Below are 11545 nucleotides of genomic sequence, written 5' to 3'. Positions count from 1 at the left end.
ACTAGTCAAAGTAGAGTCATAGCTGATGTGTGTCACAATCAAGGTCTGGAAATGGAATTCACCCAAAGTTCAAACTTTTTCTATTTCTTTCCTCTTCTCATTGGAAATCACATGCATGCATGATCCATTAATTACCAACCTAACAACCCCAGAAGCTTTTCTTCTCCTCATAAATATGTTTAAACCAAACAGACTAATTATGTATTGGAAAACAAAATTTATTGAACTTACAGTAATACTTCCATACTAGAAAAGCTAGCCAGTCTGAAAATGGTTCAGAGCTAGCTCATAGTTCTATGCTCTCTCTATAATCTCATACATATTGCAGAAGACCTGAAACTACACCGTTTCTAAGTGATCGGCCGGCAATGTGGAGCTCTTGTGTCTCTGGTTGTTATACTACTTGCTTCTCTTCTTCTCTTCTTCACTTGGTAGCTCTGGTCTCTGCTGATCAGGGCTCCACCACTAGTCAGTGGCAAACACTCAAAGGTAAAACATATATGTTCGTTTAATCTATCTGTTCTCATCTCCCTGAGCGAGTATGTTGATTTTGCCACCTCTGGATGTTTTGTTAGTATTAATTCTTTATTTCTTTGGTTGTGGAGAAAATGGAGGAGACTGGAAATGGAAAACTGAGTTGATATTATCTTTTCCGATTTCGTTGAAGGTTTTCTTGCAATTGGTTCTCAAATTAAGAAAATGATATAGACAATAGAAATGAGTTGTTCAATAAAGAGAGTGGGCATGTTACAGCAATTCGCTTTAGTTAAATCGTTAGAGAAGGAGAAAAACCTTTAGACTCGCTCTATCCCTGGACAAGTTTAAGCCCGTACATTTAATACCAGAAACACTGACACTTTGAATTGCTTTGAGATAGGAATCATAGGATCTTCTATAGGGTTTGTCCTATAATTGTCTGGAAATGTTTTAATTGTAAAATTTCAGAAAACAATGATTTTTTTGTTTGAAAGATTGTACTCTTTCAGTGATTGGAACTGATAGAAAATTTTGGGATCTAGAGTTTCCCCTTATTTGGCCTTCAGATTTTTTAGTTCAATGTTTGTAATTTGTATCATATCTAGAACATTCTCCGCAGTATGTTTAATGTACCTTATTGGATGGAATTGATTTGCAGGGAAGCCGCCTTTGGTCATAGCACGCGGGGGTTTTTCAGGACTATTACCTGGTTCTAGTTCTGACGCATACAAGTTAACATTGTCCACTAGTGTACCAGATGTGTTATTTTGGTGCGATGTCCAACTAACAAAGGAAGGAGCTGGAATTTGCTTTCCAGATCTGCTACTGAATAACAATTCTAATGTTGATATCATCTATCCAAAGAAGGACAAGACTTACATAGTTAATGGAGTTCCTACTGGCGGATGGTTCACCATCGATTATACTCTCAAGGACCTTGCAAATGTTTATAGTGAGTAGCATTTTATTTGAACTCGATCAGTGGAATAGGAAATTCAGTTTTATTTTTATCACATGATTATTGGATTTAAAGGATGTGCTTTTTCATGTTTGATCTTTTAAGATGTGCCTTTTTCTTATCTGTAATCTGTTACATATGCATTTCAATCATGTTACAAATGATAGAGAGGTTTATGAGGGACTGCTCATCTTTGATTGCCAGGCAGATATTGCTCCGACACCTGCAGCTATTGATGGTTTTGAAAAAGAAAAAGGGGGGGGGGGGGGGGGGGGGGGGGGAAGGAATTAGCTCTCTTGTTTCCTTTAGCACATTTAAATGAACAGTTTCAGTCCGCTCTTGTGCAATCGATATTTGGAGAGGCCTATTCTTATATTTTGTGTTGAAATTGATCTTCTAACTGCTCATGTTAGGTTTTTTTTTTTTTTGGTCAAGCCATGTTAGTTGTAAATTTATAATCAGTTAACTAGTTGAAGGACCTAAGCTTGAAAAATAATGTCTTGGTTCTTTACGTACACCGTCATGAAATGATCCTAGAACTTTTATGTGTTCCTTTGTTTTGACTTTTTGTCAAGCATGTTTACTTGCACCCTGATGAATCTATCATGCACTGTAGGATGCTGCACAAGGATCATTTTTCATTTTTGTTGAATAAACTAACTCCAGAGTCTGTTAGATTGTTGATTATTCATTGAAGTACATGGGTAAGTTGTGAATTTGGCACATTAACTGTTGCTACACATGCATTAATTCAGCCATGCTTTAGGTGTATTATGGACCTGTTCTTAGTTAATGCTCTGATTGCTGGAAGTTACTCACTAATTTCTTGTTACTCAAACAGTTACTCAGGGAGTATTTAGTCGAGCTAATAGGTTTGATGACAATATGTACCCAATTCTCACCGTTGAAGATGTGGCTATGAATTTGACACCACCAGGCTTATGGTTGAATATTGAGGTAACTGGTAGACTATAGGTTCTCCTGTCTTAAACTGTAATGTTTTTCCTTCATCAATTTACTTAGATTTCTAAGAATATTCAGCCAACTATAGTCTGACGCAACCTGAATTTTTCCAATGCTTTTGCAGAACAATATCTTCTTCTCACAACACAACTTGAGTATGAGAAACTTTGTGCTTTCTTTAATGAGAAAAGTGGTTGTGAATTATATCTCATCACCGGAGGTGGCTTTCCTGAACAGTATTAAAGGAGTTGTTAGTCCAAGAACTACTAAGTTGGTCTTTCGGTTTCTGGAACAAACTGAGATTGAGCCTTCAACCAATCAAACTTATGGATCTCTGTTAAAGAATCTCACATTCATCAAGACATTTGCCTCAGGAATTCTAGTTCCTAAAACTTACATATGGCCAGTCACTAATGACAATTATTTAGAACCACACACTTCACTTGTTTTGGATGCTCATGAAGCAGAACTAATGGTATTTGTGTCCGATTTGGTGAATGATGTGCCATTACCCTACAACTACAGTTATGATCCATTAGCTGAGTGCCTGTCATTCATAGACAATGGCAACTTCACTGTTGATGGTGTGCTGTCTGACTTTCCGATAACTCCATCAGCAGCCATAGGTAATTTATTTTCTTCTTCTGTTAGGCTAAATACTGTATTATTTTGTTTTTATTTTAGTATTGGTGTATGGATAGTTCTCTTTTACAAACTGTTATCAATTGTTTTTTGTAAGGGTTCATTTTAGCTGATCTAAGGTAGCCAGGTAGGTTCGATGTTTAAAACATGAGAAGGAAATAACACAGAAACTACTGCAATATTTTACAGCTTATTGCCATTGAAGCACTAATTTTTTGTTTAATGATGTTGGTTTCTCCTAACTAGTGCAGATTGCTTTGCTCACCTAAGACAAAATGCTCCAGTGCAAGGTATACATGTCATTGTTTTTTGATGCTTAAATATAAAATTTGATCCTTTTCCCAGTATAGTTTATTAACATGGGCAATTCTTTGATCATCATATTTCTAGTCACTTTTTTTTCATCTTTCTGATGCTGCAGACAAGCCTTTGGTTATATCAAAAAATGGAGCAAGCGGAGACTACCCTGATTGTACTGATTTGGCATATATGAAAGCACTTGAAGATGGTGTGAATGTACTCGATTGTCCTATCCAAATGTCCAAGGACGGGATACCATTTTGCTCCAGTTCTATAAACCTTATTCATAGCACAACAGTTGCTCAATCAAGTTTTCAGAACTTAACAATGGTTGTTCCGGAGATTCAGGCTGACAATGGAATATATACCTTTAGCCTGACATGGGATCAGATCAAGACATTACAACGTAAGTTGAAATATAACCTTTTACTTTTCAATATTTCTCTCTTACAAACGCAGAACCTTGATGTAGTGCCTTTTTTCCTAGTTTACACAGGTTATTTGTACACACATAACACATAGAGCACCCACAGACCACATTTAGTGTTGCTCTTACAAGTTATGTGATCAGGTAGTCAAGTTCAACTTTCTGGACCAAGTATTTGATATCCTGTTGTGTCTTTTTTTTTTTTTTTTTTCCGTGTAAATCTGTAGCAAGTATATCAAACCCCCAGCAGACTCGGTACAAGTTGTACAGGAATCCAAGGTTCAAAAATGCTGGGACTTACTTGAGACTATCTGATTTTTTTACCTTGGCAAAGAACAGGAGCTCTGTTTCAGGTGTCTTAATCAGCGTAGAGGTGAGTAGTTCAAAGTTTATCTGCCTGGTTTATGATAGCATATTTTCAATTTTGTAAACACATGGCTATTGCTGAATGTTTTGCATCTCGGACTGGTGAAAATTAATATTTTTGCTTTCTACTGATGATGACATTGTACTATTTTCTTTCAGTATGCAGCATATCTTGCAGAGAAGCAGGGATTAAGTGTAACAGATGCAGTCATTAATGAGTTGAACAAAGCTGGTTTGGACAATCAGACAGCCCTAGATGTCATGATTCAGTCCACTAATAGTTCTGTTCTAATGAAATTTAAGGAGGAAAGCAAGTGTAAACTTGTTTACAAGATCGAAGAAGTTATTGGTGATGCCCTTAATACAACTCTTCAGGACATCAAGAAGTTTGCCAATTCTGTGGTCATCAACAAGGCCTCTGTCCTTCCTGAAAATAGTGAATACATCACTGGAGCAACCAATGTTGTAACAAAGCTGCATGCATTTGATCTTCCTGTTTATGTCGAACTGTTCAGCAATGAGTATGTATCTCAAGCATGGGACTTCTTCTCTGATCCGACTGTTGAGATCAATTCATTCGTCTCCGGGGCCAATATTGATGGTGTTATCACAGACTTCCCCAAAACAGCTGCTAGATACAAAAGTAAGTGTGCACTTGGTATAGACTATTGGAGTGTGCCAGTTTCAGCACGTAAGTCACTGATATTTTGGTGCTTGATGGCTGCAGGAAACAAGTGTTTATTTTATAAAGAGAGACCTAGCTACATGAACCCTGTTCCACCAGGCGCGCTGTTAGCAGTTGTTTCTCCTCGTCAATTGCCACCGGCTGAGGCTCCGAATCCAGTGCTGATAGAGAGTGATGTGATTGAGCCACCTTTGCCTTCCGCCTTAGCTCCAGGGATCACCAATGGATCTACAGTAGCACCACCACCACCACCACCTCCAAACGGGCAGCCTAAGATTGCTGCATGCTGCTTCTTTCTCTCAAATCTGGCTTTGCTTGTTGCCACCCTTTTACTGCTCTAAAACTGTGAAGCATTCACATTATTGTAGCTCGGGGTCTTGTAGTTTTCGCACGAACACCGGCTAAATCAATTTATCAGATTTGTTACTCTTGAACAGCTGTGAAACTCATTAATTTGCTCTTTAGTCTCTTATAGTCTCTAAGGAAAGGAAATAATTAAGCTTCATAGATTCTATGGTACAATTAACGTATCGGTACATGAAATGTAGACCAACTTCCTACATTAACAAATTAGTTCTTTATAGTTATTAGCTCAAAATGAGGTTGAGCTACTCTATTAATGCATGGAGCCGGTTTATCTCTATATTGAACTCATCTAGTTAATGTATGGATACATTGATGTATTGTAGACAACTCTCTTACAATGAGCATAGTGATGGAATAAATGATTTTACATAACAAGAACCATTGACTAGCACAATAAACTCACTTTATTGACTGACTGAGCAAATTATGCTCAATCATGATTAGATGTAGTGTGGAAATAATTAGTTTGAAGCTTCTTTGAGGACTTTTTGTGATTTTTCATCTTCATTGTGGGACCGTGACTGCGGTAGACCAAGTTTTTACTGCTAAGTAAAGAAGGCCTTTTTTTTTTTTTTAAGAAGAAGAAGAAGTTAAAAAAAGATGTGAAAAAAAAAAAAAAAAGGATTGGCGGGGTTTAGGGTTTAGGGTTTTAGGGGGGAAGGGCTTAAGCGGCTAATACTAGAATCATTCGAACCGCAAATCAGAGCAGAAAGCAAAACAAAGTAGCAAACTTCAAGCTTCAACTGTGAATTTCTGCTCAACCAAAGACTTCGATGGTAGATTTTCTGCAGACCCAAAACTTCAACGATGAATCCCAAGTAAGCTGTCTCTTTCCTCTCACCTCTATATTCAATTGAAGACATGAACTTGTTCTTGTTGTTGCAATGAGTCCCAACTTTCTATTTGGATGTGGGTTCCTTCAATTACACTGAGTTTTCCCAGAAAGCTCATTCAATCACCAAGAACTAATCTCAACCATTTTAAGCTCATCAATTGGTTTTCAAGTTTCTCACTTTCTGATGATAATGATTGTTGCACTACAAACACTAACACAAGCACCCAAGAGGTTTATGGTGGTGGGATTGTGTGTGGTTTCAAGTGGGCATCGCCGCAGCAACCGGCTATTGCCCACTGTGATTCAAGGTCTTCAGAGTCTGGTGGTATTAGTTCAGTTACTGATTGCAGAACAGACATTACCAATGCCAAGAGGAACAGTTTGGTTGCGGACTTGGAGACGTCGGAGGTTGTTAACAAGCTCAATGGGTTTAAAAGCAAACCCAATTCGGCGTTTTCCTTGTTCCGCCAGTTGAAGGAAGAAGGGTTCCAGCACAATGTTTTGACATACTGTGCGCTTGTAAGGATATTGTGTTATTGGCGTTTGGATAGGAAGTTGGATTCTCTGTTCTTGGAGGTTATTAGTGGCGCTCGAGACATTGGATTTCGATTATTGGATTTGTTGGAAGCGATGGAGGAGGAAATTGAGGTTTCCCCGTCAATAGCTCGGGGTTTTGATGCATTGGTTAAGTCTCTTGTCAATCTCAACATGTTTGATGAGGCTAGTGATGTTTTGTTCCATACCAGAAGGTGTGGATTTGTGCCGCATATCTTTACAGTTAATTTTCTGATGAATCGGTTGATTGAGCATGGTGAAGTGGGTGCGGCTTTGTCTATATACAAGCAGTTGAAGGGGATTGGTTTGGTCCCTAATGATTACACCTATGCAATTGTCATCAAGGGATTTTGTAAGGAGGGTAGGTTGGAAGAGGCTGGGGAAGTGTTTGAGGAGATGGAGTTAGCCGGGGTAGCCCCTAGCGTGTTTGCTTACACAGCATATATTGAAGGACTTTGCAACAAGGGGCGTTCTGATGTAGGATGTCAAGTGCTCCAATATTGCAAAAGTGAAAATATCCTTCTTGATGCCTATGCATATAAAGCTGTCATTCGTGGGTTCTGTGATGAGATGAAATTTGATGAAGCAGAAAGTCTCTTTTTTGACATGGAAAAGCAAGGCGTGGTGCCTGATTCATGCATCTATAGTGCAATGATCAGTGGCTACTGCAAGAATTACAATTTGTTAAAGGCTTTGGCTCTCCATAATGACATGGTGTCAAAGGGTATAAAAACAAATTGTGTGATTGTTGGTTTTATTCTTCAGTGCCTCTGTAAGATTGGAATGCCTTCTGATGCTGTGGATCAATTCATAGAATTTAAGAGCATGGGGATATATCTTGATGAGGTTACCTACAATATTGCGGTTGATGCTTTATGCACACTGCGGAGAGTGGAAGAAGCCTCCGAATTGCTGGAAGAGATGAAGCTTAAGCATATGAGCTTAGATATTATGCATTACACCACGTTACTTAAAGGGTACTGTCTCCAAGGGAAAGTTGTTGATGCCACGAATCTTTTGGAGGAAATGTATGAGAAGGGTTTGAAGCCAGATATTATTACTTACAATGTCCTTGCTGCAGGGTTTTCTAGAAATGGACTGGTATCTAAGGCGCTTGGCCTTTTGGTTTATATGGAGGCACAGGGTTTTAAACCGGACTCTGTTACACACAGCATGGTAATTGAGAATCTCTGCATAGGAGGAAAAGTCAAAGAAGCTGAAGCATTTTTAAATAATTTGGTAGATAAGAGTGAAGAGACCTACACTGCTCTGATCCGTGGATACTGTGAAGCTAACAATACAAGGAAGGCCTATGAACTTATTTCTAGGCTGGCAAAGCAGGGAACCATTAACAAAGGTGCTTGCTTTAAAGTACTTGGTAACCTTTGTATGGAAGGTGATAATGACAGTGCTATCTTGTTGTTTGAGAGAATGTTCGCCTTAAATGTGGAACCTAAGAGAATTATGTACAGCAAACTCATAGCTTCTCTCTGCCAGGCTGGAGAGGTGCAAAAGGCCCGCCTGTTTTTTGATTCTTCAGTTGCGAGAGGGTTTACTCCTGATGTCATTGACTACACAGTGATGATAAATAGCTACTGCAGGGGGAATTCTTTGCGGGAAGCCCATGATCTCTTCCATGATATGAAAAAGAGAGGGATTCAACCTGATATCATCACTTACACAGTTTTGCTAGATGGATTTTCGAAAAGAAACATAAGAAGGGTTCGTTCCCCTCTAGATGCAAGGGGAAATAGGGAAGAAATGGCGGATGCTTCTACTATACTTTGGACTGAGATGAAGGAAATGGGAATAAGACCTGATGCCATTTGTTATACTGTTTTGATAGACAGGCATTGTAAAACAGACAACCTTCAGGATGCTATTGCACTCTTTGACTTAATGGTTGACAGAGGATTAAAACCTGATACAGTGACGTACACAGCTCTTCTGTCTGGCTGTTGTAATAGAAGAGATGTGGATAGGGCTGTAACCCTAGTTAATGAGATGTCTTCGAAGGGAATCCAGCCAGATGCCTGCACACTGTCGGTTCTACAGCATGGAATCTTAAAAGCCAAAAAAATGCAGTTTCGGAAATAAGAACAGTTGATAGTCAGTGCTTGGATAAACCCAGGGTTGTGAAATGGTAGAGAATGCAAAGTTTCTCTTTGAGTAAGAAGATAATTTTCATTAGCTTTATTAGTGAACAGCTTTTGTTGTCTTGTTTCGATGATAAATTTTGACTCCACAGCTGGATGGGTGTCCCCGATACAACAATATGGCTTGCTGAAAGAGACTTGGTGGAAGCCTCATTCACTGGGCCACCTGGCCCACCCCTAGCTGGAGGGAGAAGAACACTTCGTTACTAAGTAACCTGGATATCATACATTGGTATAATACAGCTTTGCTTATGATTAATCAACAGTGTACAAAAGTTGCAATGCGTTCATGCGTGATTCTTATACTTGTTTTTGTAATATTTGTGGTCTGCCACTTAGTTAGCCGCATAAGAAACTTATTGGTCATGATATTTTGTCATCTGCCTTAATTTCATTCTGCTTTGGTGTTGTACATTATGAACAGCTTTTGTGTTTCATTCTCATGAATGACATTTGATTCCAGAGCTGGTGTGTTGTGGAACAACTTTATCACTTGCCCAAAGTGACTTGGTGGTGGCGAAACAGGGTCGTAAATACATCTAGCCCCTTGCCAGATCACCCCATATTGGCCGGAAGATCATTCCACCTGGCAGTTCACCAGGAAGTCAACCATGCGTAGGTATAATACAGCTTGGATATGAACTATTCTACAGCATAAGTTGCAAAGTATTGATAAGCACATGTCTAGTGTCGAGTCATACATTACTTGCAAATTTGTTTCCATAGTATATCTGGCGTTTCATTTAGCTAACAATGCAACAGAAGCTGTTTTATATTAAGGTTCTTTCTTGTCCTGATTTTTCTAGTATGTCTTTTCTCCCCATGTCATTGCAGGACTGTTGTTTAGTAAGACCGAAAATTGTTTCTTTTTTTACTCGGGAGAAGGGTGAAAACAAGAATCAAGTTCTCTGGCCTGAATGTGGGAGTAGTTCTGCTCCATCACCTGACCATTTTTACAAAGTTTGGTGAACTAATCAATCCATACTCTACCATCAGCCTGCCGTCATTTGAAAGTGAGTTATAGTTGTTTATTCGATTCTTTAATGGTCTATACTTTGTGCCTAAATTTACAGTCTCTGGTCTATACTTCGTGTAACATTTTAAACAAGAAAACGAAGAAAACCTGAGCTCTGAGATTTTCCTTATTGCAGGTTGACTTGTGCATAAGCTTCTATATGACCCAAACAGTGGACAACAATCTGCGTATTCTCTACTGCTCTTTGTGCCGATTGGCTTTCCTAGATGCATAGCAACCTGCGTAAAAGATCTATGGGATGGGATGTACCCTAATTTATCTTTTGCCCACTGTAAAATATTTAGTAGATGATAGAAATCATCATGAGATTTTCATAGATTGTATCCCTTGTTTGAATAAATCATCATGGGATGGCATTAAACGAAACTTCAGTTAGCTAAGGGCACAAACAAACTCAAGTGAAAGATCAAACCAAGTTCTTATTTCTTCTTGCCTGCATTGTTTTTAATATTTTTCTTTCTGGCATTCTTGTATCTGAATGAAGCAACCGGTATATAAAGGACTCTATGCAGGCTAAAACTAAAGTACGCGGTTATGGAGTTCCTTAATTGCAAGTAAGAGGGAAGTACTTGAATACGCCTGCACCACTGCTATCGCTTATTAACAAGTTTCTCTCCTTCTGTATTGGCCAATGGCCTCTGCAATTCTAAGCATAACCGATTTCATAACTATATTACACTGTCGTCACTCAAAAAACACCAATTCAGATTCTTGTAGGAAACCCTTGTTATATTTGAATGATTTCAAAAGAGGGCAAGAGCGCTCGGCTGCTTCTACCAGTAGTTTATTATATCCCTTGTTTGTTTCCCTCGAACTATAACCTGCAAAGTTGAAGAAAAATGTCAGAAAAAAAATATATATATACATACAAAGGGTATAACAATCATTCATCCCTAAGCTCCCAACATATATGTACGCCACAGCATGCACGTATGATAGCATAGGGGCAAATGGTCAAAGAATTGATGTCCTACTGCACCACGCTACTCTAGGTTCATGAGTACATGTTCAACATGGCAATCTTCTCGGGATTCGGGAAGTTGATCCGTCCCGTTTTAAGTTGTTTATTCAATAGATAACAAAGGAATTAAGGATTTAGCTGGGATATGGCAGATATCAAGCCTTAGTTTTCAAGTGAAGGTGTCCGCACTTTAAATCCTTATAGTAGAATGGAGAATGCATGCCTGAACATATACGATACATATAGGCTAACAAGTGGGCTAGGGTCGGCAGTTTATAGACCTACTGCATTTGAATCAACCAAAACAAAGTACGCAAGAGCATGGAAGAAAAAGAACATACAACAAGGGATGAAGAGGAGGTAGCTAGCTAGGGGCTGTTATCAAGCAGCTAGAGAGCGTGTACTAGCACTGATGACAGGAAGCATAGAGAGCACAAAGGAGTGAGATGCATAATTTTGCAAACCACCCATCTGTGCTCTCTATCTTCTGTCACCAACATCATCACCTCTGCTCTCTCTTCCCCCCTAACTTCGCTATACCTAGCAATGTATGAAGCCTGTGTAGATTAGAAAATTGAAGGTAGCTAGCAACTGCAACTCCTATTTATAGCAGAAAACTAAAGTTAGGTGGCAAAAAGGGTGGAGTAGATTTCTGAGATTTACTGCTATATATCACTCATTTTACTCTCTCTGGTTTCGATAACTTTTTTAACAAACCCCACATGGATTCCCAAGTAACTCGTATGATAACCTATTGCCATTTCAGCAAGTGAGAATATCTTTTTACCCCTACTGCATGAAAAATTAGCTACATTTGG

At 38.8% G+C, this 11545-nt stretch overlaps 2 protein-coding genes across 4 annotated transcripts; both read left to right on the top strand.

The window, feature by feature from the left end:
• The first annotated feature begins 205 nt into the window (after positions 1-205).
• Positions 206-5325, top strand: LOC133728758 (glycerophosphodiester phosphodiesterase GDPDL3-like). The gene is made up of 9 exons (XM_062156190.1): positions 206-489; positions 1136-1429; positions 2277-2392; positions 2523-3024; positions 3292-3330; positions 3462-3746; positions 3995-4140; positions 4293-4776; positions 4861-5325. Exons 1-9 carry the CDS (start codon positions 369-371, stop codon positions 5157-5159), a joined length of 2286 nt encoding a protein of 761 aa, XP_062012174.1. The 5' UTR covers positions 206-368; the 3' UTR covers positions 5160-5325.
• A 509-nt stretch (positions 5326-5834) lies between these two features.
• On the top strand, positions 5835-10132 carry LOC133728756 (pentatricopeptide repeat-containing protein At2g26790, mitochondrial). 3 transcript variants are annotated; one of them, XM_062156188.1, is made up of 5 exons: positions 5835-8717; positions 8823-8962; positions 9194-9349; positions 9565-9743; positions 9882-10132. In XM_062156188.1, exon 1 carries the CDS (start codon positions 6092-6094, stop codon positions 8669-8671), a length of 2580 nt encoding a protein of 859 aa, XP_062012172.1. In that variant the 5' UTR covers positions 5835-6091; the 3' UTR covers positions 8672-8717; positions 8823-8962; positions 9194-9349; positions 9565-9743; positions 9882-10132. The 3 variants fall into 3 exon arrangements, with proteins under 3 accessions (XP_062012172.1, XP_062012171.1, XP_062012170.1); XM_062156187.1 differs by having other exon boundaries at positions 5835-8743; XM_062156186.1 differs by having other exon boundaries at positions 5835-8962.
• Positions 10133-11545: the final 1413 nt, after the last annotated feature.

This window comes from Rosa rugosa, chromosome 2 (assembly GCF_958449725.1).
Source record: "Rosa rugosa chromosome 2, drRosRugo1.1, whole genome shotgun sequence".
In the NCBI taxonomy this organism is placed as follows: domain Eukaryota; kingdom Viridiplantae; phylum Streptophyta; class Magnoliopsida; order Rosales; family Rosaceae; genus Rosa; species Rosa rugosa.
Note: the sequence above shows the minus strand (reverse complement) of the source record. Positions and strands in the feature narration are given on the sequence as shown.

Bases quoted from the DNA above. Each gene is read 5' to 3' on its own strand.
- LOC133728758 (XM_062156190.1), top strand. From the start codon at position 369: ATGTGGAGCTCTTGTGTCTCTGGTTGTTATACTACTTGCTTCTCTTCT. The intron at 490-1,135 runs GTAAAACATATA...ATTGATTTGCAG, and splicing joins TCAGTGGCAAACACTCAAAG to GGAAGCCGCCTTTGGTCATA. The intron at 3,331-3,461 runs GTATACATGTCA...CTGATGCTGCAG, and splicing joins ACAAAATGCTCCAGTGCAAG to ACAAGCCTTTGGTTATATCA.
- LOC133728756 (XM_062156188.1), top strand. From the start codon at position 6,092: ATGTGGGTTCCTTCAATTACACTGAGTTTTCCCAGAAAGCTCATTCAA.